We start from the raw sequence: 27183 nt of genomic DNA, 5'->3' as shown, positions 1-27183 counted from the left end.
CTCCATCATAAAGATTTGAATTGATCTTTATTTAAAGTATGCTAATGCTCAGTGATCCCACACATTAGACAAATAGAAAAAAAAAATCTGTTACACAAAACGACCAATGCACGTAAATATGAAACACAGCGAACGCACACACACATTGACATTCAATGTCAGAAGAACAATTTCTGAGAAATTTCACAGTGTGAGTATAAGGAGCAGTTCAGGTGCACAGGCAGAGTGCCAGCTCAACAGGACAGTTACACTTAGTTATTTTCTTTACAAATACATAAAGTCGTAATATGGTAAACAATAGCGAGCATTAAAGCCTGAGATGTGTCCCTGAGGAAAACAAAACACACCTCTACAATCAATAATCATTCATAAAGGGCATCATTCCCAGTGAAGATCACAGCAGAGTGGACTGTGTCATTGGCACAGAACACATGAGAAGGGCCAGCCATCTTTAAAGCTTGCTTAACATGTAGGTGAACATGAGTATACTGTATGACCGAGACACCAAGAGGCAGAAGAATAAAATCAAGAATGCAAGAATGAAGTTCAATACATCGATTGGAGTGTATCAATAATCAGGTTCAGGTAATACACATGACAGATGTGTGACAGAGCATGAATGTGGATGATGCAGACCGTCAAGACAGAAGTCCAAGTGTTCACGGTGTGAATTGTTTCATGCTGCCCCTTCGCCAAGCAAGCAAACATTCATGCACCTGTCTAAAGTATCATCTCATCAGTTCATCCTTCTATGTGTAAATCCATCTCTCTACTTCATAGTGCAGGGCTTTTTGGGGAAGGGAGGGCAGGCAGCAAAGGGACATCACGGCTTCTCTTGCTGTGGAAGGCAAAGGAGATGAGGAGGTGAAAACCTGTGGCCTAAATCTAAATATATCTTAAATATTTGCATGTCAAACACACCTTATTGCATTGCTTATTCAGTTTTTGTGCTGCATCCATTCTTACCTGCGTATTACTGTAGATCCAGGGCAGAACACTGCTGACTTTGGTGTAAACGCCAGGCTTATATTCTGCACCACAGCCTTCTCCCCAGCTGGTGATCCCCACCAGGTACCAAAGTTTCTCTCCCTTACACACCAGAGGTCCACCACTGTCACCCTGGAAAATATAGTTCATACAAGCAAGGTTGCTGGGTGCTGAAGGCACAATACATATTCATCTGTGAACCTTTCCCTTGATATGGACTGCTCACCTGACAGGAGTCTCTGCCTCCGCTCAGGTCCCCGGCACAGAGCATGTTCTGAGTCACGGAGCCTCCATATCCTTGGCGGCCGTTACATGTCTGTGTGCTAATGATGTCCACAGTCACTTCCATCAGATCATTGGAGACAATGCCTGTATTGGAGAAAACAATATGCTCATTTATTCTTCTGACAAGGCTCTAAAATGTGTCATAAATAATGGCTGAATAATTGTAAAACTTTACATTGAACTTAAAGGTACACTATGCAGGATTGTAAGTTACTGTTTGTAAACAAGCTTGCCAGCGAAAGTGAAAGTAAAAGCCAAACCCAGATTCAATCTTTCAGTCTCTATTTGCAGGTTTTTTGGGGGTGTGGTGTCTCTTGAATGCCTGCTGATTATAGTCTGCACCTGGTTGCTATCTATTTATAAGCCCCAACCTCACCTGAGTGCTGCTGACACACCCATAAACGTCTTGTATTTAATAAAATGGAAAAGTATGATTCAAGAAGTAAAATTCATGGAGAAAGTGACAAACAAAATAAGGAATAGGGATGATGTGTTTGAGAAAATGGGGCTTCTAGAAGATGGGAGATTGTAACTATAAAGCCATTGTGTTAAATGTATATAAATGTATTTTTACTCATTTATTTTCCCTTTAACTCTGATTGGAAATTTTCTTTGTAATGAATTGTAAACTAAAAAGCAAATAAGCTGTATATGAAAATGGGCTTGAAAAAATAAAGTATAAAAAGAATGAATAAATAAACGCCCTAAACACAGAAAATAAAATGATTACACACTTCCAGTAGCTCCTGAGTGATGACTGAGAAGGATAACGTCTGTGGAAGTCTATACATTGACCTTTAGGAAAATCCTGCACAGTGTACCTTTAAGAATAGGTTAAGTTGATTGATAAATATATGCGCTGCCATGGCAACAGCTATGCTCACCCCATCTCACACTGTCTATACTGAAACAAGTTATACACGCGCATCCTTATCTGCAGAGAAAGACTCAGTTTTTGATTGTGCAGAAAAAATAAAATATGCATGTGAGCTCTGATGTGGTCTAACTTTACTTATTTATTTATTTACTTATCAATTTTTACTCATCCTTACTCTGTATGCACCTTAACGATTTTTTCACAATTATTTGAGTACTCTGCATGGCCAGATACAACCATATATATTCCATTTAATGTGTGAGAAAATGGATGCCACAGTCATGTGGTGGTTAGCACTGTTGTCGCACAGCAAGAGGATTCCTGGTTTGATCCCAGGAGGGAGCCCTTCTATGCGGAGTCTGCATGTTCTCCCTGTGTCAGCGTGTGTTTTCTCCGGGTACTCCGGCTTCCTCCCACAGTCCAAAGACATGCAGGTTAATTGGTGACTCTGAATTATCCGTAGGTGTGAATGTGAGTGTGAATGGTTGTCTGTCTATGTGTCAGCCCTGTGATAGTCTGGCGACCTGTCCAGGGTGTACCCTGCCTCTCACCCAATGTCAGCTGGGATAGGCTCCAGCCCCCCCGCGACCCTCAAGAGGATAACGATTATGAAAATGGATGAATGGATGGATGTGAGAAAATGGCGGTTAGGTATCCATGCACCCAAAACTAACCTCTCAAAACATACAGTTACGCACAGGGCTTCTGTAGAATTGAACAGGTTATCTAACAGTCGTAGAAAATCATGAAGGACTTACACTTTTTAAGAAATAAATGCAGTTGTACCTAAGGCAGACCACATGACTGAATACGCATGTCTCTTTCTGCTGCAGCGGAAGCTAATGGGTAGCCGATAAAATAAACCACAACCCTTATTATATAATTTGTTACATCTCTAGTATACTCAATGGCTCCATATCCAAGCTTACCTGATCCTGCTTCAGTGGTGCCAAAACCTGAGGTCCAGCATTGGGTGCCAGGGGGAAACTGCTGGTCAAAAGCTGGCAGACAAGCTGGCTGGACTTTGTCTGGATAACACAAGAAGACATATTTGACTTTTGGAAACACACACACACACACACACACACACACACACTCTCACTCACAAACAGTGGGCTGGGCAAATCAGATTACCAGTATGACTGTGTATTCAGCACAGACTTTTAAAGCTCCAACTCAATAGGAGAAAAAGGGCAGTCACTGCCCTGAGTATTGGTTTTACCCTATGATACAATGTTAGTTTTTGGTCTGTGTTTCATAAACAGAAACATTTTTATTTACATTATTCATTTACGGCTTTTATTGCCTTGTTAAGGAGCAACCGAAGAGTGATAAGAAAGGGCGAGGGAGAAGGGATGACATGCAGCAAAGGAAACACACAGGCTCTTGAACCAGCCTGCAAAAGGACTCTTTTTCAAGCCATCCAGTGACCCACCAGCCCACACTACACACTGCATATGAACACATACTGTACTTCCTCTCAACATAAACAGCTCATGTTGCATTTCCTGATTCTTCTCTTGCTGCATGGAGGTCAGATTTCCACCATGAGAGCTAACAACGTGCAGATGTAAGGACCAAATTCTGACTGCAGCCTCAGGTATGAAAGTAGGATGATCATCAACATTATTTTAAGTGAAGATGTGACTGACCGTTGAAAACAACTGGAGATGTGAGTTTGAGCAGAGCGATATCAAAGTCATTAGTCCTGCTGTCGTAGTTGTTATTGAGTATGATCTTCTTAACCAGGTAGGGCTGAGGTAGGTTCTGAAGATTCACCGCTCCACCATACACTCTCCAACTCCCTGGCAAGAGACTTGAAGGTTTTTCTCTGCGACACAAGAAAGGACTATTTAGTGACAAGCAATGGGATCACATCAAATGGAATTGGTGCTTATATTTTCAGCAAAGAAGACTTTAAAGTACAGAAAAAACATGAATCAGAAGCTGTGGAAAATACACCAAGGCAGTCAGTTACTTTGGGAAGCAGTGGGCAGCGGTCAGCACAAAATCAGGAGAGATCAGGACTCCTCCGCAGACGTGGGATCCTCTGTAGTGCAGCGACAACTGCCAAGGCCACTGACCTGTCTTGGCTATGCTGCCCCCAATGATGCGGGACGTAGACTGCTGCCGACCGCAGTCTAAGAACAGGAGACAACGTGTGATACAGTATAACAGGCAGGGAAGCAGCTGAAACATCCTTTACATAAGGCTGAAAGATGATTCAGTATTATGGTTTGGTGAGTTTCGGTGAAACTTTGGTGATAGAATGCTGCCTTGTGTTCCTGCTTTACAAAAATAACAAAACAAGTTACTAGTTTTTTTACATACGCATGCGACGTGACACATGCGAACAGTGAAATACAGTTCATTGCACTGAGCATCAATGTATTTATTGTATTTATTTTGCATATTTCAGCCTGTCAATTTACAGGAAATAGATTATTATGCAAATATGTACAGTGCTGATATTTGCTGTCAAGGCTCTGACCTCATCACACCCCACAAAGACACACCAAGCTCAAAGCAGCAGGGAGTAGGGAGTGATGGTGATAACTTTCCCCGTATGGAAAGGTAGACTCAGAGCCTACAGGTGGATGCCGAGGCTTATGAAATGTTTTAGTACATGAACCACACTAGTCGTGGAAACTGTCAGCGTAGTTTTCAGGTAAGCAAGATGCCAGTGAAAGAGTTGGGCTTAGATAAACTTGACTGAAAGGGTGTGTTGGATGTTGCTGTGCCTGGCATATGCCATGTACTGCACAGTAAGTCTAGCAGCAGCTTGAGGGCTGGAATAGAAAGCCAGAACTAGCTTGCATGCTACATTTTATATTTGCCATATTGTGATACACAGTGTCTCATTGTTGGTTTTCTCGTTGGTGAAATTCATCCTCATCACCCCAATTCTTGGGCCTCTGAGTTTATTTCAACACTGATTGTAGAAATTTTCAGAATGATCCAAAACATACTACAGTAATGTCAGGTGATATTGGTCAAATACTCATGTTTTCAAATGGCAGGATGTGCAGTCGTAGGTACTGTGTGTGTGAGACAGAGAGAGAGAAAGAGAGTGACGTGACACATGGCATTAGGAACAGATGGAGGCTCCTTACCCACACACTGCAGGGAGACAGTCCTCTGGTCTGGACAGGATGAACTGTGTAATGCCACAATTAGAAAAACATGTCATGTTATCATGAGTATGCAGTACACCAGTGTCCACTTTACTGCTGCTTTTTTAGAGAAAAAAAAAAAAAAACCACCTTATTTAATCATTATGTTGAGGGTTCTGGATAAAAACTGTCCCCAGATCAGGAACACAATTATCCTGTTTGCTCAAATATCTAAATCTCAATCACCTGAAATTAAGTTTAAAAAAAAAACTAAAACATTATGAAGCTGATTTCTTTTGAAAAGAAACCCCCAAAAAACGTTACTAACCTTTACAAAGTAGCACAACACAACATGAAATCAAGGAAACTATAGATTTATATTGTATTAATATAGGTCCTTATAGAGTAGCACTATATACATTTCTAAATATGCTCTACCATATGTACTTCAGTTTCTAAATGTACTGGTAATGTTGGCCTTATTATTTGAATTACTGAAGGGATCCTATTAATTTTATTTAATCTTTCTTTAAATTACTTTTAAATTTTTTTGTCAATTTTTTTTTTTTTTTGTGATCATGTATTGTTATGCCACATTCTCATGTGTGTTATGTGTGTTACTTTCCTGTATTAAAGGTCTAGTGTGTAGGATATAGTGGCATCTAGTGGTAAAGTTGAAGAAGTGAAACTTCTTCCATGTGCCAAGCACGTAGGGGACCTACTATGGCTGAGGCAAAAATGTAAATGGCCCTATCGCGAGCCAGTGTTTGGTTTGTCCATTCTGAGCTACTGTAGAACACATGGCGGACTTCACCATCACATCCTCACTCCATCCTTGTCACAACCTGCGCTAACAAAATGTAGTTATAAATATACCATTTCTGCAAATAGATACCCCTAAAGCCTAAATAATCAACAACAACAAAAAAACAGATAAAAAGAAAAAAGAAAATAAGTGGAAGTAATATCTCTTGAACTGCTTTCATAAGTATTAAAATATTTCATGTGATGAGATGTGTTTTATAATAAAGGAATTTAAAAGATCATAGTTTAAACCTGACCTGTATATGAAACTGGAACAAAAAAAAATAGATTGTTTACCTGACTTCCACCTGACCTTGGATAAGTGAAGATGAACTGCTGGTCACTGTTAAACCAGCTGACTGGGACGTGGGTGTAAATGGTCCGGTGACATAGGACCTGGAGATGGAGAGAAAGGCAGTTCAGACAGCTGAAGAGATAAACTTGCACACACAGAGATCATTCTGTTGAAACAATGCCTGATTGAGTCTGGAAACTCATTCTGCTTCTGTCACTCTGAGACACCCAGGGGAGACCCTGTGGAGAATCAATTCAGCCCTAAACACCCAGCAGCAAGTGAGGACAAATCAGATGGATCTCAGGGGGTAAATTACAGGATGGAGATATAAGTCCACATATTCACTAGCTACTGTTGAAATTGGATCTGGCAAAATGACTCGCTGAATCATTCCTTCATGAAGCCTTTGAATGATGATGCGGAACAGTGATAAATATTTTGATGCTGGAGTGCTGCCGATGCTGCTGAGGCTGCTGCTCCGATTTATTTCATGTGTGTTGTTTAGCACTCTTTAGCTTCAGGTTGGGCAATAATGATTGAGTTAAAGTGATGATCTTTACCCTCTGAATCCTAGCTGAGCACAGGTCTTGTCAGCGTAGCTCCGGTCCCAGTTTCGGTGGCACACTGGTAGGAAGCGGCCATTTTGAGATGTCTTGATCTGCAGGCCGTTGTTCTTGTCAAACCTCACTGGGGGAAGACAAAAGTAAGAGGATGACTTAGATGGCGTCTCTTCAGTAGATTATGCTTAACACGGCATGACAGTAATGTGGAGTCTTTGGCCTGTGTACTGCTGCTGTTGCAACTACAAACAATTACAGTAAAAGCTCAAATTAAATATGAAATGACCTGACTTGACTTGGCAATACTTGGCAAATGTAAGCATGCTGCTGTGTGCACTTTATTTCTTGTTTTTTATACCACATTATACCTTAATATTACATCTCTAATGTAAATTATGTGTTGTCTACTGGAATGCACTTATATATAAAATTACTTTTTTTATCTGCTGTTAATATTGACACTTAAATACATAAGCCTGATGTATAAATCCTATGAGAACTCAACACAAGGATCCTCTAGCCTGTTTTTATTTCGAGGCTATCCTTTTGGCTGTCAAGTGTCTGCCCATCCCTCCTCACCATCTGTCCTTGTGCGAGTCTGACTCTGGTAAAGTCTCCATGTGTGTTTGTGAGTGTGCTTGTGTGTGTGCATGGGCCTGCTCACCACAGGTTCTTTCGTCAGTGCCCAGTTGGCAGTCTCTTATGCCATCACATTGGACAGTAGTGTTGGGGCAGATATCAAGTTCTGGCAAAGATGGAGTTTCATTGTCGGGCTCATCAGGCACATGGTAGATAAATGTCGTTGTTCCATACCTGGTGCCATAGCGAACTGTTGTTGGGGGAGTAATGAGTTTGGGTTAGTAGAAGTTGAGTGTGCCATTATTGTTATGATTAATTAAAACTAAATCTGGCCATGAAATAAGAACAGCGAACTCACTTAATGGATATCTGCAACAATTTAAAAATGTTTCAACAGCCATAACTACTTTTAACTTATCCATACATCCCATAATGATCCTATTCCCATAAATGATTTCAACAATACAATTAGCTACAGCTTATAAATTTAGTTACAAACATTTGAAATACCGACAGAGCTCAATGGAAATGGGAAATAACAACAGCTTTATCTTATTATCTTACAAGGCAAACTTTATAAAAGGATTATTAAATTAAAAAGTTAAGGGATGCTGGAGGAGCATACTTTTTTCAGAACGTTTTAAAGGTCCAGCGTGCAGGATTTATATATTGGCAGAAATGGAATATAAAAAATAACTGTGTTTTCTTTAGTGTCTAATGACCTGAAAATAAAGATCATTGGGTTTTTGTTGCCTTAGAATGAGATGGCTCTACATAGCAAGCAGGTCCTTGTCCACGGAGTCCACCATGTTGCATCGCCATGTTTGTACAGTAGCCCAGAACGGACAAACCAATCACTGGCTCTGGATAGACCCATTTGCATTTCAGAATTTTTTGCATTTTCAAGTTGGCCACCATAATTATTCGCACTTCCTTTATGTACCAGCAATTACATCATCTTTAGTCCTACAGTCCCTTTCAAAAGGCTTAATACTAAAAACAAAAAATTAATGCAAAAAAAAATCTACTGTCAGCAGAGCTACATGAGCACAGAAAACATTTTGACTTGTATATTCTTTGCATGTCGTTACAATAGTCCTGAATAAATCAGGGCAACAAATAAATATTAATAATAATTTCCAGTGATCTGTATAAATAACCAGTATACCTCCAAGCCAGATGGCCAGTGCCAGCAGCCCGAGCACCAGTAAGACTCCCCCTGACCCTCCGTAACACTGAGCATTATTCCCGCAGCATCTCTTCCTCCTACTGCTGGGGGCTGGACACAGAGAGTACACAAACACACATACATTAATAATCCTCAAGGGGACAGGTCTCCATTTGCTTTGCTCCTAATCCTGGATCCGTTGTGTTCTCAGGAAAATATGGAAGCTGCAGGTATCACTCACGTATGCCCGACCGTGTGACTTGGGGAACAACCACAGGTGGTGGATACTGGGGGATGTAATGTGGATGGACGGGGGGTGTCAGGCCTGGACCCACACCGTATACCACCTCCTCATAGGACTTGAGGGGGGGCTGGGTGTGCACGTCAACAGAGTAGTAAGGAGGAGGGGGCTCGTTCTGTGAGGAGAAGAGAGGAAAAGTAAATAACTTGCGAGAGATCATGACATAGATGAATCCGTGATACAGAGTCTTTGTGCCTTATTGTGTCAGTTATTACACTTGGAAACAACACCATGTTATATTTAGTGGGTATAATAATATCATTACATAGACAATAGATGGCAAATAATTACCGAGGCAAATCACTTGCATGTTTTTGGTTGCCAAGACTGAGCACGTAGCCCATTGTCCTCCATGCAATCCTAACACTATTATCAACCCCTAAGTCCACACCTGGATAACAACCTTAAACACAAAGGCGCATGTGACGTATCCTGGCAACAGTGTCTAAAAAATCAGGTGGTAACAGTTCATTTCCTCATTTTTTGTTTATGCAACCTCCTCTGCCCTTTTCGACTCACAGTTCCCAGCAGCAATATCAAGCACTTTGGATAAAGGATTTAATCAGTATTTGAGTTTTGGGGATCAGTATTTAACATCTGTTCACAAATGAGAAGCGATAGGGGAGAAGAAAGGCGCCCGAAACTGAGATTTTGTGACAACAGTGCTTTTATCCACTTGGCTAAAGCTCCATCATGAGCTCACTGTGAATGACTCATGACTAAAACATTGGTAAGTCAGACTCAATCCCTGGTTTAACAATGGCCTCTAGGACTGCCAGTCTTAAAAAGGATTTATAGTTGTGCGGCAGACCACCGTAGCCTACACATGTCGCTACGCCGTTGTGAGCATTTATACTTGTGCGGTGGTGTGTCTGTGTCACTCTGCAGTTACACCGCCAAAACAGTAGTCGGTGGCGGAGGTTTCTGTGAAGTGCTGTTATGTTTAGTTGATTCAAAACACACCCAAAACACACATTAAACATGACTTAATAGAGACAATTTCAAACACAAGTACACAAATCAGCTTCACTGTAGCTCGCAGCATTCACAGACAAAGCATTTGTCTTTATCTGGACACATTTTCTCCACAAACACAACATGCTACAGGTCTCTGTGTATCTCTGTCTTTCTTCTACAATGACTTGCAAAACTGTCTTTCAAAAGTTTATTCCACATAGTATATTCCCCTCTGCCTCTTGGTTCAAACTATCTTCACTTCCTTCTTCCGTGAATATGAAAGAATAGAAAGGGTCAAAGAGAGCCGGTGATTAGGTAATGAAGAATTAGCTTCCAAAGGGGAGTATATCTATATTCCCAGGGTCCTATATTGCCAAGGTCCTAAGTCCCTAGGGTCCTGTGTTCCCAGAGTCCTTTGTTCCTTACTTCAGTATATTCTTTTAACACACTTTATGTGTTTGGGTCAAATTTGACCCATTTCAGGTTAATATATGTTATTATATAATCCAGTTAACCCTAACCTATGTCTTATTAAGTAAGTACAGTGTTGGGGAGCATCTTTGTCAGAGCTTGAGAACATAGGATCCTTTGTCATGTTCCCATTATAAGTCTAGGGAACATAAGAATGCCCCCCTTCCGATGTGTTCCTGGGAAGTCTGGGAGTGCTTAGGGCTGTCAAAATCCACAATTCATCCAGTCCAGAAAGGGCCTCAAGCGAACCTCCTGCAGACTTCCAGAGAGCCCGCTTGGGGTGCAGACTTTAGCAGACTTCACTGATTTAATAAATCACAATTCACTGCAATGTGACCATGATGTAGGCTAACTGGCTGCTGGCACTGGCTTCATATTTGTCTAACCCCAACCATAACCGTAACCAAGTAGTACTGTTGCCCAAATCTAACTGCCAATCCTGTGTCAAGACACAATGCAAAAGGCTTATAATGATGTCAGGGGCTTCTGCCCAAGCATCAAAATATGACAAGTGCATGCAGTGTATACACATGCACATGAATAACCCGTTTATGAGGCTTATCCCGGTTAAGGTCATACTCAGGATATGGTGTTACATGAGCACAGAGAAATCAGGTTATTCATATTCCCTGTATACCTGATAAATACTAGTATCCCCGTTACTGATCACTGCATTTTATTATCACAGGGGCAGTGATGGCAGGCAGTTTTGTAACTGTTAATCTGACATCTCACATCCTGTAACTGTTACACTTAAAATAATTTAACTGTGTCTTAAAATTAATCCACTTGGGCTTTCACCGGGCTTAGCACTATTAAATGCCAACAGAGCGTTGCGGGCTTGGCTCCTCCACCTGATCGCCTCTCCACATCTATTACCACTGTTGTTATGATGGAGTTTACTGACTCTGGGTGTAGAGAAAATTTCCACTACAGACTTGAATAGGTTAGCATTTTGATTCCTTTTCCCACCCAAGCTACACACTATATTTATCTCTTTCATTACAGAAACACAAAACTCGCCGCCTCCATTTCTGTTAACATATAACCAAGGTAGGAACAGCACCTGCGCACATAGTCAGTGGCTCTTAATAACCGGGATAAGGTGTATACATGCCACAGTAGTTTCTTTTGGAGTACTTCACCTATTTGGGTTTCACATAAACGAGATAAGGTCTTATCCCGGTTTCTGTAAACAGGATATGGTGTTTACGTGCTCAAACACATAAATATGCTGCTCTGATAACCCGTTAAGTAACAGGTTATCTATGTACATGCAGACACACTGATGTAGGCTGCATACAGTGCTGTGCTGTTTTGTGTTGTGTGGAATGCAACTTGGGCAGACTGACGCAGATATGAATGTTCCCAAATCCAGAATGCTATGTGACTTTACTCATTTGAGCAGGATGTGGCCTGAACACCTGTTTGCAGTGTCACCCATGCGGTTACTGAAAGTGATACAGTGCAGGAGTCAATACCATCTCTTCTGCTATACTCACAATTAAAAGGAGAAATAGAACAAGGTTATGCACAATGGGTTTGATTTTAGTTTTAGTGCTTATGGAGGAAGAGCTTTTCTTATGGGTATGAGTTAATAAATTCAGATGCTCCATGGCATAGCAGAAGGCTGACATGATCGCTATCTGTTACCATGTTTTGAATACAGTCAAATTAGTTATGATTTATGCAATGCTTAGCAGTAACCTGCCATGTAGTTGCCAACAACCAACAATACTTCACCATAGCTGTTGTAACCACTCTTTATTTATCACTGTGGTCACACCTAAATAAACAGGGCAAAAAAAAAAAAAATCCTTTGTCGAAAAAAGAAAGGGATTAATGTATCGAGGTTGGCAATGGCTACAGATGGACGCGATACAAAAGGTGTTTCATAAGACCCTCTCTGCTGCATGCTGATCAAATTTCAACATATGCCTATAGGCAGCATACACCCCACTTAACTGAAAATGGCTAGGTTGACATAGATGGAGGAACAGGTTCATCATATTTCCCAGCAGAGCGCACTTGGGTCATCTTGCGTAGTTTGCCTATCGGCCACTATCATGGAAAAACACTGAAGAAGTTAAAAGATTAAGGGTTCACATGACATTTAAAAGGTCAAGACTTTACTGACAATAACTATGATAATATAAAGTTACAACGCTACCTGACATGAAACTGGAAACTAAAATGTCCCTTCATGTTTGTCTGTAGGGCCTTAAAGTTATTAAAGCAGAGACAGGCCAGGCCTCTGCATTTCTGAAAAACATTAGTGACACATCTGACACATTCCTCTTCTGGTAAACCATTAACAAAGTCAGTCCACTGAAATTACAAAAATGTAAAAAATGTGGAGGTACATCCAAAAAACAAGGGCTTTTTTTCTAGCCTTATTAAGAGTTGATGTTGTGGACTGCAAAAAGACAGAATTACAATATTAGTTAAATAATCTAAAGAGTCCTGAACAAAGTGTAAAGGTGTTGCTCCAAAGTCACCATTCTTAAGAGTTTGTTTAGGCAAAACACATATTCAAACTCCTGCCTGGCAGTTAAGTTAACATAAATAAAACCTCTGTTGTCAACCTGTAACCCCCGCTATGAAAAGCACTCTTACGTAGGCCAAACAGGTTAACAGACAACTAAACACACTGAAACTCAAACAGAGCAAACAGAGAGGCAGATAGAGGAAAGCATTCAGAGTCACAGTGACAGGTGAGTGTTGATCAAGGAGGGAGTTTGGTCATTGATTACCAGAAGGTTGAAGTTAGAGGAAAGGACAGGAGACTCAGTGTAGCAAGAAAAGGGAGTTTTAAAAGAAAGACAAAGGAAGAACTTACCGGGTCATGCTTTGCCATCGGACTCAGGTCAACAAATAGTGGAGAGTGAAGGTGAGAGCATGTGGGTGGAGCTTTTTCACATCACCGACCAGTGGTTAGAGCATGACGGCGCCACATTTAACACCTCTATTTTCTTCTTCTTTGTCCTCTTCTCTCCTTCCTACTCTACTATGTGTTTCTCACTGACCTTCATCCAGGCAACAACAGGTAGGTCTGCCTTCCCACCTCTTGCGTGACACCTCCCACTTCTAGCATCCATCATTCTCTCAGTCTTTCATTCTTCTGCTCACAGAGATGGGTGTGCCCAGTGCACCAGTTTCCCACCTGCCAGACCGGTTTCGTTGTAGCCAGAGACTGTCAGTGCTTGTTTCACAGTACCAAACTCCATTGTGGCTCAAATGACACCAGCTGAGCTTTCAGAGCCCCTGAACCAAAATGTCTTCCTCTTCACAGAGAGTGACAGGAACTTAAAAAAAAGCTGACACTGACTTGTTTTCAGATACAGTAAAATTCTACATAATTTCTAATGCAGGATGTCTTATCTGTGAATTTAACACTACAATATGCTCGTACGCAGCATAATATATGTAAAGGTATGTCAAGCCATGTGGGACGGGTGCATTGGGGTCTAGGATCCAGACCTTGGGTGTGATTAGTTTGTCCAGATACCTTAGCCTGGCCGCTGTAGCCAGCACAGGTGACACAGCCCAATCCCCACATGATGACACCCCTGTCCAAAAACAAAAACAGTGTGACATCACCTTCACATTCTCTACAAGGAAATGCTGGAGAAAAAAATAGCCTTCTCATTGAATCACAGAAATGAAGCAACTGATTAATGTGTGTGCTGTGAATGTGACATACAGGTGTGTGCTGCTGTTTGAGTGTTTTCATTAAAGGTACACTAGGCAGGATTGTCAGTTACTGTTGTAAAGATGCTTACCAGAGATAGTTAAAGTACAAACCAACCCCAGATTCACTCTTGATTGCATTTTGCCTCATTGTATTTGCTTTTTTTGTGTATGTGTGTGTGTGCGTCTCTTGGGAGCTTGCTACAGTCTGGCACCTGGTCACTAACTTTTTATAGGGCCCTGACCTCACCTGAGTGCTGTGGGGGCACAGGCCCATAAACCAACACATTCTCGCTCTGACCTCGTCACATATCAATGTTTGGTCATGGACTTTCCACGTCTAGATTTTACGTGAAAGGTACCCTGGTTGCATTTGACTTTCTGGGACACCATTTCAAGTTCTGCCTGTTACATGCATTGTCCTCTTTAAAAATACACTTAAATTTTCACAGGAAATTTACAGTTTACATACAGTGTCTTTCAAAATAAATGCACTACATTGGTAAAACACTGCAAATTGATGTTTTTTTGCCTTTAACAACTACCACGTGGTTGGGTTTAGGCAAAAAATAAAACACATGGTTAGGTTTAGGAAAAAAGAACAGGGTTTGGCTTTATAATCTTACGGGACATGAACACTGCTCTCTTGAGTGAAAGTCCGTGTTTGTTGGACCCATCAACCACCCTCCTGCCCACCCTACTCGGACTTTCATTCCCTTAACTTTCGTTCATATCCCACAGCGTTTCCCCCTGACACTGCTGAGGGCCATTATATTTATAACTGTGTATCATGCCACCATTAAAGGATAGCTTTTTCGTTAGTGTTTGACACCACAAGTCACTGCCCATGAGCCGGATATCGACAACTACAGAGTGAGACTGGGTTGCATAAACGGGCACAGATCATTAAAAGAAAATACAGGCAGAGGGCAGAGTCTCTACACTTGTAGTGATGATTATGAGTCTTTACATTGTTTTTAGGAAAATCCTGCAGAGTATATAACAATATACTTTTTCAAGTGTTCTCAATTTTCCACTCACTTTCAGAATGATCACTAGTTCCTCTCTCAGTCACTCATGGTTCTCCAGTTTCTGTCACTTGAGACTCTCCACATCTATTACCACTGTTGTTTTCTGTCCCCTGCCTATTTGCATATTGTCTGGTTGACCAGTACTTGTCAGAGTCTGGAGATCCAGCAAGACTGATCCTTTGCTGTGTCCCCCTTTGTAGGCGTCCCACTGCTTACAGTTGTTTTGCGTATCACTGTATGCTTTTCCTACGTCCTTGTCAGGACTTATCAGGAACAATCTAGCTTGTGGATGCTGTGTGACAAGGGAGAGCTCTGCCTCTGCTGACTTGGTGCTGCACTATATGAATATATATATAGGACATTGTGGGGGCCTTGAGGTCTAGGATGCACACCTCATAACCAAAATGTCCCAGTTCTGAACCCTAGGTGAGGACCTATGTGGTATGTCACCCTCCACTCTGTCTCAGCATGGTTTGCTCTTTGTCACAACTTTGTACTATTGCACAAATAAATTTCCCAAATTATAAATATGTATGTTCAACAGACAGAGCACATCATGAGTGCTGATGTCAAGAACTGAATAGCCACACATTTGATCTTTAGACAAACTCTCAAAGTCTTTGTGTGGGTCTAAATTAATTATACTGAGTTTATGAGAAGCACCGCAAGACATTCAACGTAAAGATGTGTTTGCCTTGTAACACTAGAGGGTGGTATGATATACAGTCTTCTCCTGTGTGCTTGAGGACAGTGGACACTCCTCACATAACACATGACTCGTGAGAAAAGTCCCCCCCCTTTTGAACAACAGCAGCTGACATTTAGGTGGTGTCCCACAGCTTAGATTTACTCAGCAGTTCTCTGTCCATCGGCAAGAAAGAAACCAAAAGGCAACACCAGCAAACAAGTTATTTTTTTTTTCTCCTTTAACAGGAACTAAAACTTAAAAAGTCACGTGTGAAATGAAGGTGTGAAACAGAGAGGGAAACTGGTGACATATTTGGTTATAATTAAGAGAAAGGCGCTTTCTCGGAATTGAAAGTATATTTCTAAAAGTATTGACTAATTAATAAGCGTTAAAACAAATGATGACTTCTCTTCCTGAACATACTGATGCATTTCTCTTTAGTGCAGTCATTCTGGCATTGAGGGCTGCCCTATGTGTATACATGAACAACATATCACTGCAGTTTCAACGGGCCTAATCATGAGCAAACAGCAAGAGTTTGCTCTTTTCCTGATGAGACAATTGTCCCGTGAAGGACATAAACATTGTATTTAGTTTCCAAACAAGGTCATGAGAAAAAAACGGGGTAAAGGCTGGCACTGTTGTCGTGTAAACAGAAAGACAAGTGAGGTAGTGTAGTTGATTCAGAGGTAAATGTCCCCTCAGTTTTAGGACAATCTGGTGTTATAAATTCATCAGATGCAGGAGGAAAATCCAGATATATAAGCCTCGTTTAAAGCTTTGCACATTAATGTCTGTGATATATATAGTGGAAGTACTGACAGTCAGTGTGTGAAGGTACATTTCTCAGGGTATAGTTCATGGTTCAGTGTTTGTTAAAGAGATATTTTGCCAATTTTTGCCAATGTTTCAACTGTTGCTTTAACTACAGATTATACTTCCTAATTTTTAATGTCCCCTTCCCCAAACAAAAAGAGTATAGAAGCAGATCGAAAGAGAGAACCACCTCTGTCTCATTCTCTTTCTCAAACTCAAATCAAACTCTAAAACTAAGCAGTGATGATCAAATATATACCAATATTCTGTAACTGTATTGCCTAAATCTTTCCTAAAATGTCTTCAGAAACTCACTTGTGAGTGCACTGTTTGGCTGTAATATGAGAACTTATGAATGGGAAGTGGGCTCTGTACTGTTTCCTGTATTGTAAAAACGGCGTTGACTATTTCTTTATTAGCTTACCTGTAATTAAAAATTGTTGCATAAAGCCCAGATAGGACCAAATATTTGCGACAAGACGAGTTGAAACAGGCAACTACTTGCAATGCGCTGTCCTGCAATGCTCTTAAAACCTGCTGGCTCACACCAACGCAACTACATGAGACAGTGTGTTATGTCTATGCAACAACTCTCTGTACATCCATCCTGATTTACAGCTTTTTAGGCTTATTTTGTGGCTGAATATAATTAGTAGCTTCTTAAAATATGAGTGAGGATAGTGATAGCTTCAACTTTTCTCTGCAACTTTTCTCTAAAATGGTTTCATCTCATTGCAAATCTCTGGTCTGAACTAGGTTTAAGAGGTTCCTCAGCCAGCTGCCATATTGTTTCCTGTGGAAAAATGGACATGCTCGCATCATGTCACCCACTAGCGGGAGCGTTTATTGGTCTGGTGCGGTGTGGTGTTCTACTTCTTGAGCATAAGCGAATACCACAGCCTCTTTTCTCTGTTGTCTCTGGTCATGTCAAACTAATTTCATTAGTACGCCTATTTGTATCTTTTTTAAAGCATAGATAGTTCTATGAAAAGACCATCCTCCCAGTGGAGACACACACTTTTTTAACTGGTGACAAGTAGGATAAAATGTTTGAGTGATTTGCCAATTACCAGCTAACAGATAAAGACAACTCATATTGCACATATCCACCCACAATAACTGTGACGTCATACATTTCCTTTCAAAACCTGACAAAAGGCTGGGCCGATGTGTTTGAGCGTGAGATGAGGTGAGGAGTTATGGTCCATGTGGTTTGTTGCAACTGTTGACAGAAATACAGATATTCCACCCATGCTGTTGAAAAGGTCCTTGCTCTATTAATGTCACTGTAGATAACATAGGTTCATAACTAACACAAAAGATATTTTTAGACACTTCATAAAAGCAACATCTTTATTCCATCCTCATAACCTTAGACTAGACTAGACTCATAAACAGTTATGATAGAATTAAATGTTAATGATAAACTTATGTCTACAACAAATCGAGCAATGGTTTACCTGTTATGCCTTTTATTCATGTTAACTATGTTCATTAAAACTACCCCCAAATTAATGTGTATTTTTAGTCCATATCCTTCTCACAGTCTCTACCATTGCTCCATGCAAAAACCACTTGCAGCAATGCAGCCAACCACAACTGAGGTTTTAACACTCACAGGAAAAGCTTCAAAGTCATGGGCTGTGGTCAAATGGGCACGTGCACAAAAACTAAACCAAGGCAAATAAAGACAAAATGCCTGCCACTGATTTGAATTATGTATCTTCAATGTGGATACCAAGAAAATACTTGATCGAAAAAGATCTTTAACAGTACAAAAAGTGCCTCTCAGATCAAACTACTGCGAACAATTATTAAAAGTGGAAGGGGAATCCCTGAATGCTTCCTTCTCTTGCCTCTAAGCCATGTACTGTCCCTTTTTTTTTTTGTCAGCCCTTTATAGCGCTGTACACTGTGAACCTGCCGAGAGGTGGAAAAGGGGAAAAGAAAAAGCTAAAGAGGAAGGAAAACACACGGGGGGAGAGGTTAGAGAGATGAAACCAGCAGCAGCGTCACTGACGTAGTCACAACAGGAAGCGCATCATCTGAGAGGGAGGGGACTTAAGCAAGAGAGGAAGATATTTGGGGAGAACTATGTAAATAATTAGGCAAAAAGCTTCTTATTTCCTCAACGGATGAACAGACAGCACATCAGCAAGAGACAAGACGCTTCTCCTCTGTTGACATTTATCAATACTTTTGTTTTAATTTGTTATACAGACAGGTTGTGGAGGGAAGATGTTTGTACAGGCGGATTTGTTTCACTGGTGATTGGAATAAGGGATTTTTTTGGCAGTTTCTGTGTGGATTATGACAAAGTTTCAATATCTCTGTGGACACCAGACATGGATATGGGCAATAAGACACCGGTTCTTGTCTTCCTGATGATCTACATAAACTGTCTGTCAGGTAATAAACAACTTTTACTTATTTTATCTGTTTTATTTAATCTTGTTTTGTAATTTTTCCTGACAATGACATGTGTTCATCATTACAGTAGTGTTACTGTCTTGTGAAATACTGTACTGTGTACTGTGTTTATCTGTTATGATGAAATGTACTTTGTAAGCCTACGTTTGTAATAAGGTTTCCATGAAGGCATCATGGGGAAAAACAATATTTTATAGAACCATCCATTACAAATATTCCTGTTCCATTCAGGTTCATGATTACTTAAAGTGGAAATGGGTAAACCTCTGTGCTCTTTACAAAAACCCCAACAGGGTGATTATCATAAAAGATCCCATAAGTGATTTTTAAGGTTGTCTTTTCGGCAGCCAGACTTCCTGTTCTTGTCCTGACCGCATCCTTTAAGCTAAAGATAACATTTCAGCATTTGCCTAGCATGTGTGGTTAAGGTTTATAATTTAAGTCCAAAATCAAATAGCGTGTTTCCTCTCTTGGCCATATAATATAAATATATATACAAATTTTTATTTTATTTGGAGAAATTTAAATGATCTTGTAATGATGACCACTGATTGTACATTATAATTCAATTATTTTTTCCTTTGGCAGGACTAGATGTCCCTCAGCCTGACAACCTGGAAGTGAATATTGTGGATGGTGAGGTGATAGCATTTTGGAAAGATCCTGTGGACGCCCCCTTGAACCATCTGTACAATGTACAAATGACAAAGTATGTTTAACCTTTATGTCAGAGTTACAGTGTCCTTTCAACAAACCTCCCATTATTTTAAAATTCCCAGCATTCTCTGTTTTTTGCCTTTACCCCGAACGTGCTTACATTTGTTTTCCTTGCTGTGTTATCATTTACCAGGGACTTTAATTGAAATGTTATGTTTAATTTAGCCATTTGTTATTCACATATTCATTAATCATATTATGTTTTCTGTCTTCAGGCGCAATAGTGTTGAATGGACCACAGTGAAAAGCTGCACAGGGATCAGCAGGACCTACTGTGACCTCAGCAGCCTTATACATGAATATCACATTCCCCACAAGGTCAGAGTTCAGCTGGTTGCAGGACAAAACGTGTCTGAGTGGGCAGTCAAAAAGAAATTTCTCCCGAATAGAAGTAAGCATCGCTGTCAGTTTCAGTTAAAATATGATATTTTCTCTGGTTAGGTCATTTAGGCACACTACTGGTTGTTTACTTACCTCTCTTTGTGTCTGTAGGTCAATTGCTACCTCCATCCTTCACTTTGTGGGCTACTTCCAGCTCTCTGACGGTTTATATTCACCGAAAACCTATCCTGGAAAAACTCTTTCTTTTTGGGCTCACCTACACCATCTACCTGGAGGAGAGAGGAGAAAATGAAAAGGTACAGTATGTGAAATAATGTAAGACAGCACCTCTTTCCACCAACCCCATCACTAAAAATTCAAAACACAAGATCGGAGCTAAATTGATTGGTAGGTCTGTTAAAACACAGACAAACAGCTAAATCTAATTTGTCCATATTTTGTGATTACGTTAATTGTTTGTTAATTAAACGGTGCTACAAAAAATGGCGACATTTTCAATTATGTTGAGTTATGTTGAATTATTTTCACCCCACAGAATACAACAGCATACCTGACAGATGACATGGGGAGGACCAAGTATTTCAGTTCTCTCCGCTGGGGGACCGAGTACTGTGTCAGCATCAAAGTAGAAGGCAATGGAGCTTCGTCAGTCAGCAGTGTTTCCCCTAAACAGTGCCTGCAGCTACCAGAGCAAAGTAAGAAAAACATTATAATGGCTTCATCCAGCTAAGAGACAGGAGCTTTGAACAACTAAGCTACAATTCAGGTTAGTTTAGTTGATTTGTTTGCCTAAATACGCCCTATTTCATGAAAAGAAATAGAACAAAATCAACTAACTTCGTATTTTTGTTGTCAGTAAAATTAGCCTAAACACGATACAATTGCTGCTGCTAACAGGCATGGCACTCAACTGCCACAAAAAAAGAAAACAATGCTAAATTCAAGTACTTTGCTGATTAAACAGTCATCCATATAGGAATATTTTGACATTTTTGGAAATATAAGTATTAACTTTCCTGATTAGAGTTAGATAAGGAGATTGATACCCCTCTGTACGTTAAGTACAATGTTTTGGCCAAGCCCCCAGGTACAGCGCCAATTTTACATAGTGGCCAAATATGGAATTACAATATGCGAGTCCATCACATGATGCCATGGGGCCCAAAAAAAACTTTTCCTATACTTACATTACACGAATTCATACATGAATCATTTCACTATCAAGTTTTTATCCATTCGGTCCAATAGCATTTGCAGTCTAAAAGAACTGCACAATTAAATCAATTTTACCCAGAGGGCTAAATCCGAAGTTAGCTGCTTGGCTGCCGCAAGTCTTTAGTGTGCTTCCTGTATGGGCTCAGTGATGCAGTAGATCTGGGTTATTTCATACCGCGAAAATCAAGTTCCCTTGCTGCATGCACCACTGAGCAGTTTTAATAGGAATGAACAGGGCCCCACCTCTGATGCTGTGGTTCTCTTTAGACTTTCACGTTTACAGCCAGCAGCTGCTTAGCCTAGCTTAGTACGAAAACTGGAAATGGGGAAACAGCTAGCCTGTTCTGTGCAAATGGAAGCACCTCTAAAGTTCACTAATTAGCATGTTGCATCACCTTTGTTGACTCCAGCACTTAATTCCCCGTAAAACTGCAATGTTTCCCTTTTTTCAATCTTTGTGCTAAGCGAAGCTAAATGGTTGCTAATGGTAGCTTAATATTTACTCTTCCTGGCGAGAAATTGGGGAAGCTTATTTTCCCAAAAAGTAAAACTAATCCCATAGGCCTACATTTAAAGATGGTGAGAAGGGAATATTTTATTGCAATAAGATACATGCTGAGATCTACACTCCCACTCCTATTGAACTCCTACATGTTTTTCTTCCTTCCAGAATGGTTCATAATTGCTGTGTCATCCTTGTCTCTCCTGGCTGTGCTGGCCATCCTTGCTGTCATGGCAGCCATCCTCCTGTGTTACCTAAGACGTCCTGAGAAAACTCCTGTTGCACTGGTAAGCACATTAAATGACAGAATACTTGGATGAAATATAGTTATACCACTTTGTGCTATCAACTATGTGGAATCTAGAAACAAACAATGGTTTTACTTCCGTCTCATTTTATCATATCAGCCTTGTTGAGATAGTTCAGTAGGTCATGACTGACTTTGTTCCTACACATGACATCACAAAACGATGACAACCTCTGTCTTCTTTCTCGTCATCTCAGAAATCCCCTGTCAGTGGCTGGCTCCCACTCTCCATCGGAGAGGGGACTGCGGAGGTTGTTACAGACAAAGGATGGTTCCTGTCCAGTAATAGAACAGAAGTGAAAAACTGCATCAAAGACCCAGTGACAGATGTTGTGGTAGCAGAGGAAGATGGAGAGGACAGGAGGACCAGCATGGACAGCGGGGTTGGCATGGAGTCCAACCCTGCTACAAGCAGCCGAGGAAGTCCTCCAACGAGACAAGAGGACAGTGGCTGTGGGAGCTTGGGAGGACCAGAGAGCTCCACTAGCAGTCAGACAGTTTACCCCCTGCAGGACAGGAGGACTGATACCGACATAGCCAAGAGGGACGATAGTGGCTGCCAGCTTGATTCTTCTTCTGTGAATCTGGATGTGCAGGATAGTGGATCTCTAAAGGTTTCTGGGGGAAGTTATCGAAGCCAGAACCCCTCCGCTGGGCAGATTCATATCTGTGACGACGAGGACATGTTTAAACAAATGCTTCCTGAATTAGTTTTGGCCGAAGTGGTCACAGGTTACAGGGCTGGGCCTCAATCATGTATCTGCTCAGGAGCAGGCCAGTGCACCTGGTGCCACAAACAAGCCGATTATGGAACTGAAGTTATAAAACAATACAGAGCTATGTGTTTTAATAATGGACCAATGAGCAGCAAATGTGATTTTGTGGACTCTTACAAAGGGGGGCATGCATTTTTAAGTTATCCTCAAAAGACACAAATGGACACTGTCAAGGTGGATGACTTGGACACAACTTTTATACAACTGGGGGAGACGTTCCCTCTGCTAACAGCTCTATCACCGCTGCCCCTAGTGGAGGAAAGACAAGACTTAAATATGAATAATGTGTCCCTTTCTCTTTGTGACATACAGCTTACGGCTGAGTGATACACATAAAATCATGCTGACATAACCTGTCTGAGAGCTACACTGTAGCGATATGCTTCCATTTTTCTGCATGACACACTTTTTGATGCAGTAGAAGCAGTAATTAGTTTTTGGGGGGAGAGGAATCGCTCCAGGATTGAAGGTGTGATGGAAAGAGGGCAAAAATATGAGGAGAAAACAGTGCAAGAGCAGGCTGTTATTGACTGTAGGAAGGAAATAGAGGTTAGGCCACACAGCTGCTGGGTGATAGCCGTCGGCTGGAGCTACAGGGGCTTCTTCTGACAACAGAAGACCTTTTTCGTCCCACTGGGTGTATTTTACAACTGACTAAAATGCTGCATGCCGGAAATGAAACTGGTGTGGGCAGCAATGCAGAGAAACAGTTTGACAGTTGTGTACTTTTGGGCATTTTACGATTCCCTGCCTGTCACCTCTGCTAATGATGAAACCCGATATTGGTAACCAACGGTGAAGTTTCTGAGAAGTTTTTCTTACCACTATTTAAATATCAGACAAAATACTTGTGAAGCACTTAAGAGCAATAACGAGTTGTGTCAAACAAGGGAGCAAATGCCTCATTTTTAATGTGTGTTTGATATTTTAAAACTCCAGGCCTGTCTTTAAGCTACCTCTCCATTTTAAATTATTTATTAAATATGACTTGGTTTTTTTTGCATCACTTTGAATACTATATGTGCCTCTGCTTTTTTTTTACATGTCATTAAAAGATTCTGTCTTCCTAGAATGTCCTCTAAATTTCATACATTCACAAACAAAAAACCCCGAGCAAATGGCATGATGTTGATTTTAGAAACCATGACTCACAGAAACACAAGGAAAACCCTGAAACAACACAGTGATTCTAACTGGAAAACAAAGATTACATATCGCCGTGCCGCACTTGGGATCCCCAAATGCAAGTTCTGTACAGGAACCAGAGCGGTGCATTCAAAGCCGCTAAACTAAGAAAAAAACACTTCCTGTTTCAGGCTCCCACTCAGTTCAAAAAGTCCGCTTCACAGTGACAGCAAAGCGAGAATATACTGTGAACAGATGTGAAGTTTCAGACTATCTAAAACAATACCTGTGTATCAGCTTTTCAGTATATGCACTCTTGATTGGGATGAAGCAGATCCCTGGCAGTGAGAAAAGAAAAGAAAACCATGAGACTTACTTCTCTATGTGCAGCATAACGTGCAGAGGAAGTGAGACAACTTCTGGCTAATCCTAAAGGTTAAGAGAAAAAGCCTGCTAACTGCAAACTATCACGTTAATGGTTTTGCAGTACGTGCCGACTGATAAGAATCAAATGTAGATCAGAGTTCATCTTTTTATCGCTCCCTGTTTGGCTGGATTAAGCTGTTCAGAGGCCATTCTGTTGAGCCCCTAATGATCCTCCCATAATGTCCAGAGCTACCAGTGCTCCAATGCAGGAATAATACTTTTTGTAGTATGTCTTGGCAATTTGATTTAACACAAAGCTCCAAAAATTAGATTTTGAGGCTGGGTCCCTCTACAAAGTCACAAAATTAGCTAATTGGCCAGGACCCACCTGGGTTGACATTGTACTTCAGATATCCGAATTCCACAACAAACTTGAACAGTGATTTTAACAAAATCTTAACATAAAATCAGACTCCAGACTAATCTGAATTGTGCAGTGCCTCACTTCAGTCTGTGGCACTACAATTCATGCATATCTAATGATCACTAAGTGCCAGTGGCTCTGCATGAGTTAATACAGACTGTGTGCACAGTCACGTGACATTTAGGGGGGAGAGTGCAAATCAACACAGCTGTAGATAGTTAACCAAAAATTGATTCAACACATTGCAGAAAGTAAACTGGCAACAGGACAGGGGTATTAATGTGTGAACAAAAGATTCTGCCTTCTGCCCGACACTTTTTGAAACCAGATTGAAGCAATGTGTTCCTCACAGATTAAAATAAATTGATGGAAGTTTGGTGGAGATTCACAATGAGCAACATTTACAGGAAGTGTTTTCATAGTTTGCAGGTAAACGAAAGTGGAATTTCTAACCTTTGACCAACACTATGACAGCACACTCACACTTTTTAAGCTTGCTGTCGCCTAAAATGTCTGACCTCTAAATAAAATAAGGTTTTTAAACAGTGCAGCCCTGTCGGTGGATCATCTGCCGTTTGAGTTTCTGTAGCTAAAAAAGGACTCATCTAAGTCATGTTTTTTACAGAGATAAAAGTTGACCTTTATTGACCTTCTTGTAGGCAGCTCATATCACAAAAACATCAGATTCACAGAAACAGGTTTTAGTTTATTTAAAAGAAAAACTATGAGACATTGTTCCGCCAACCACAGAGAGTATAAAAAAAAGGGTAATAGATATGCGAATTTGGAGGGAAGCCACCTGCAGCTTACAAGAAAACAGATCCGCCTGGTTGCTGTGGTTAAGCAGTTGATATTTTGCCTCCGCCTCAAAAGTTCTCATCAACAGAGTGTGTGCATTTGTCTTTCTGTAGTGTGTGTGTGTGTGTGTGTGTGTGTCTGCATACTCAAATTTGTACCACGAAAAACCACAACATTTCAAACTGAGACCATTTTCATGACATATAGCAAGAATGATACAGTGAAATTGCAAGAGAAAAATTATATATAAATATTCATATTCAAATGTATATATTAGACATTGTTTTAACCCACTCTTTACAATGACATTAAAATGACATAACAGTACACATTTGCATACACAGTAGCATGTAATGTCCCTCTTTCTGTTCAAAACAAAATGGGCACTTTTGTTTTCAATACAAAGACTGAATCAAAGTTGGCTGAGAAACAGTAACTTGGCTCGAAAACATTACATCACACATTGTAATGTAAAAATAACATGGTAAAATCCCTCCTCAGTATTCAGGTTAAAACTCCAATGTCAGTTATAGCAGCAAAGTGCAATCAGGAAAGGAGAACAAGATAGGTGATGAGTAGGAGAGTGACAGACGAAGAGTGGGCAGGTGCCACAATCAACTTCAAACAAGTCGGACGTCATTTTGTGATGCCACTGATAGAGAAGGGAGGAGGGGACTTCTTCAAGCCGACTTTGCTGTAGATAGAGGGGTCAAACACACATAGCTTACCCACACAAACATGACACAAGCATTTACAAGGAAATACAACTTTGTATTTGAAAGGCATGTGAATAAATAAATCACTTACGTGAGCACTTGGTCTTTCAGTGATGGCTCTAGAGAGAAATAAGAGGACAAAGAGTGGATTTATGACAAAAGCAGGACAGATTTGTTACTTTGCAGTCTTAATATTGGGTAATGTTGTTGCATGCCAGTTTTACACCAAAAATAACAAAACCATTCAGAAAGTTTTGGTTTTATTCATGCAGGTTTTGAGAAAACTGTCTCTGCAATTTGTGCCTCCACATCAATACAAATGCAGTGAAAGAAACTGGTGCTGCACATGGCACAGAAAACTATTACATGTTTAAAAAGTCAACTCTGGATTCATTGTCAGTATTACGTAACTTGGATAACTCAGACCTAACAGTAAACAGTTACAGAGGAGTTTGGATTATTCAGAATAACGAGCCTGATGACACATACCTGTAACCTGGACAGATATAATCAAACCTATCAGTACCACAAGAGGTGAGATAGAGTTTGTTTAATGTTTGTGGTGAACTGCCTCATTGAAGCCTCACTCACTCTTTTTCTTGCAGCAGTTTTTGCAGTTTTTGCACTTGTACTTGCAGCAGAACTGCACAATGGCAATGGTGAAGAGGATCGCCAGGATCCCAAAGCCTACGGCGACCCCAACTGCTGCTGAGTTTACCCTGCTCCCTGCAAATACAAATACAGAGAGATGATTACATTCTCACCATAGATCAACACAGATTAACGTACAAGCATTGAAGAACAATGAATAAAAAAAAAACTAAAGGACAACAGATCTTCTGT

General features: G+C 40.6%; 2 protein-coding genes across 3 annotated transcripts; one reads left to right on the top strand and one right to left on the bottom strand.

The window, feature by feature from the left end:
• Positions 1 to 10: 10 nt before the first annotated feature.
• tmprss13a (transmembrane serine protease 13a) lies at positions 11 to 20371 on the bottom strand. 2 transcript variants are annotated; one of them, XM_050058485.1, is made up of 13 exons: positions 20244 to 20371; positions 8910 to 9084; positions 8669 to 8779; positions 7586 to 7750; positions 6922 to 7048; positions 6364 to 6462; positions 5263 to 5306; positions 4128 to 4290; positions 3802 to 3980; positions 3079 to 3177; positions 1214 to 1356; positions 967 to 1119; positions 11 to 838 (listed from the first exon to the last, which is right to left on the bottom strand). In XM_050058485.1, exons 1-13 carry the CDS (start codon positions 20277 to 20279, stop codon positions 824 to 826), a joined length of 1509 nt encoding a protein of 502 aa, XP_049914442.1. In that variant the 5' UTR covers positions 20280 to 20371; the 3' UTR covers positions 11 to 823. The 2 variants fall into 2 exon arrangements, with proteins under 2 accessions (XP_049914442.1, XP_049914451.1); XM_050058494.1 differs by lacking the exon at positions 20244 to 20371 and adding an exon at positions 13237 to 13408.
• On the top strand, positions 18620 to 23977 carry il10ra (interleukin 10 receptor, alpha). The gene is made up of 7 exons (XM_050058472.1): positions 18620 to 19031; positions 19641 to 19761; positions 19985 to 20160; positions 20262 to 20407; positions 20647 to 20806; positions 21997 to 22115; positions 22333 to 23977. The coding sequence occupies exons 1-7, from the start codon at positions 18758 to 18760 to the stop codon at positions 23236 to 23238; spliced, it is 1902 nt and encodes a 633-aa protein (XP_049914429.1). The 5' UTR covers positions 18620 to 18757; the 3' UTR covers positions 23239 to 23977.
• The last annotated feature ends 3206 nt before the right edge of the window (positions 23978 to 27183 follow it).

Source organism: Epinephelus moara, chromosome 2 (assembly GCF_006386435.1).
Source record: "Epinephelus moara isolate mb chromosome 2, YSFRI_EMoa_1.0, whole genome shotgun sequence".
Taxonomy (NCBI): Eukaryota; Metazoa; Chordata; class Actinopteri; order Perciformes; family Serranidae; genus Epinephelus; species Epinephelus moara.
This window is presented reverse-complemented; position numbering and strand designations above follow the sequence as displayed.

Excerpts from the sequence above, each read along its gene's own strand:
- il10ra (XM_050058472.1), top strand. The coding sequence starts at position 18,758 with ATGAACAGACAGCACATCAGCAAGAGACAAGACGCTTCTCCTCTGTTG. Across the intron at positions 20,161-20,261 it reads GAAATTTCTCCCGAATAGAA|GTCAATTGCTACCTCCATCC; the intron begins GTAAGCATCGCT and ends TTGTGTCTGTAG. Across the intron at positions 20,807-21,996 it reads CCTGCAGCTACCAGAGCAAA|AATGGTTCATAATTGCTGTG; the intron begins GTAAGAAAAACA and ends TCTTCCTTCCAG.
- tmprss13a (XM_050058485.1), bottom strand. The coding sequence starts at position 20,279 with ATGGAGGTAGCAATTGACCTACAGACACAAAGAGAG. Across the intron at positions 8,780-8,909 it reads AGTCACACGGTCGGGCATAC|CCCCCAGCAGTAGGAGGAAG; the intron begins GTGAGTGATACC and ends CTCTGTGTCCAG. Across the intron at positions 4,291-5,262 it reads TGTCTCCCTGCAGTGTGTGG|ACTGCGGTCGGCAGCAGTCT; the intron begins GTAAGGAGCCTC and ends TCCTGTTCTTAG.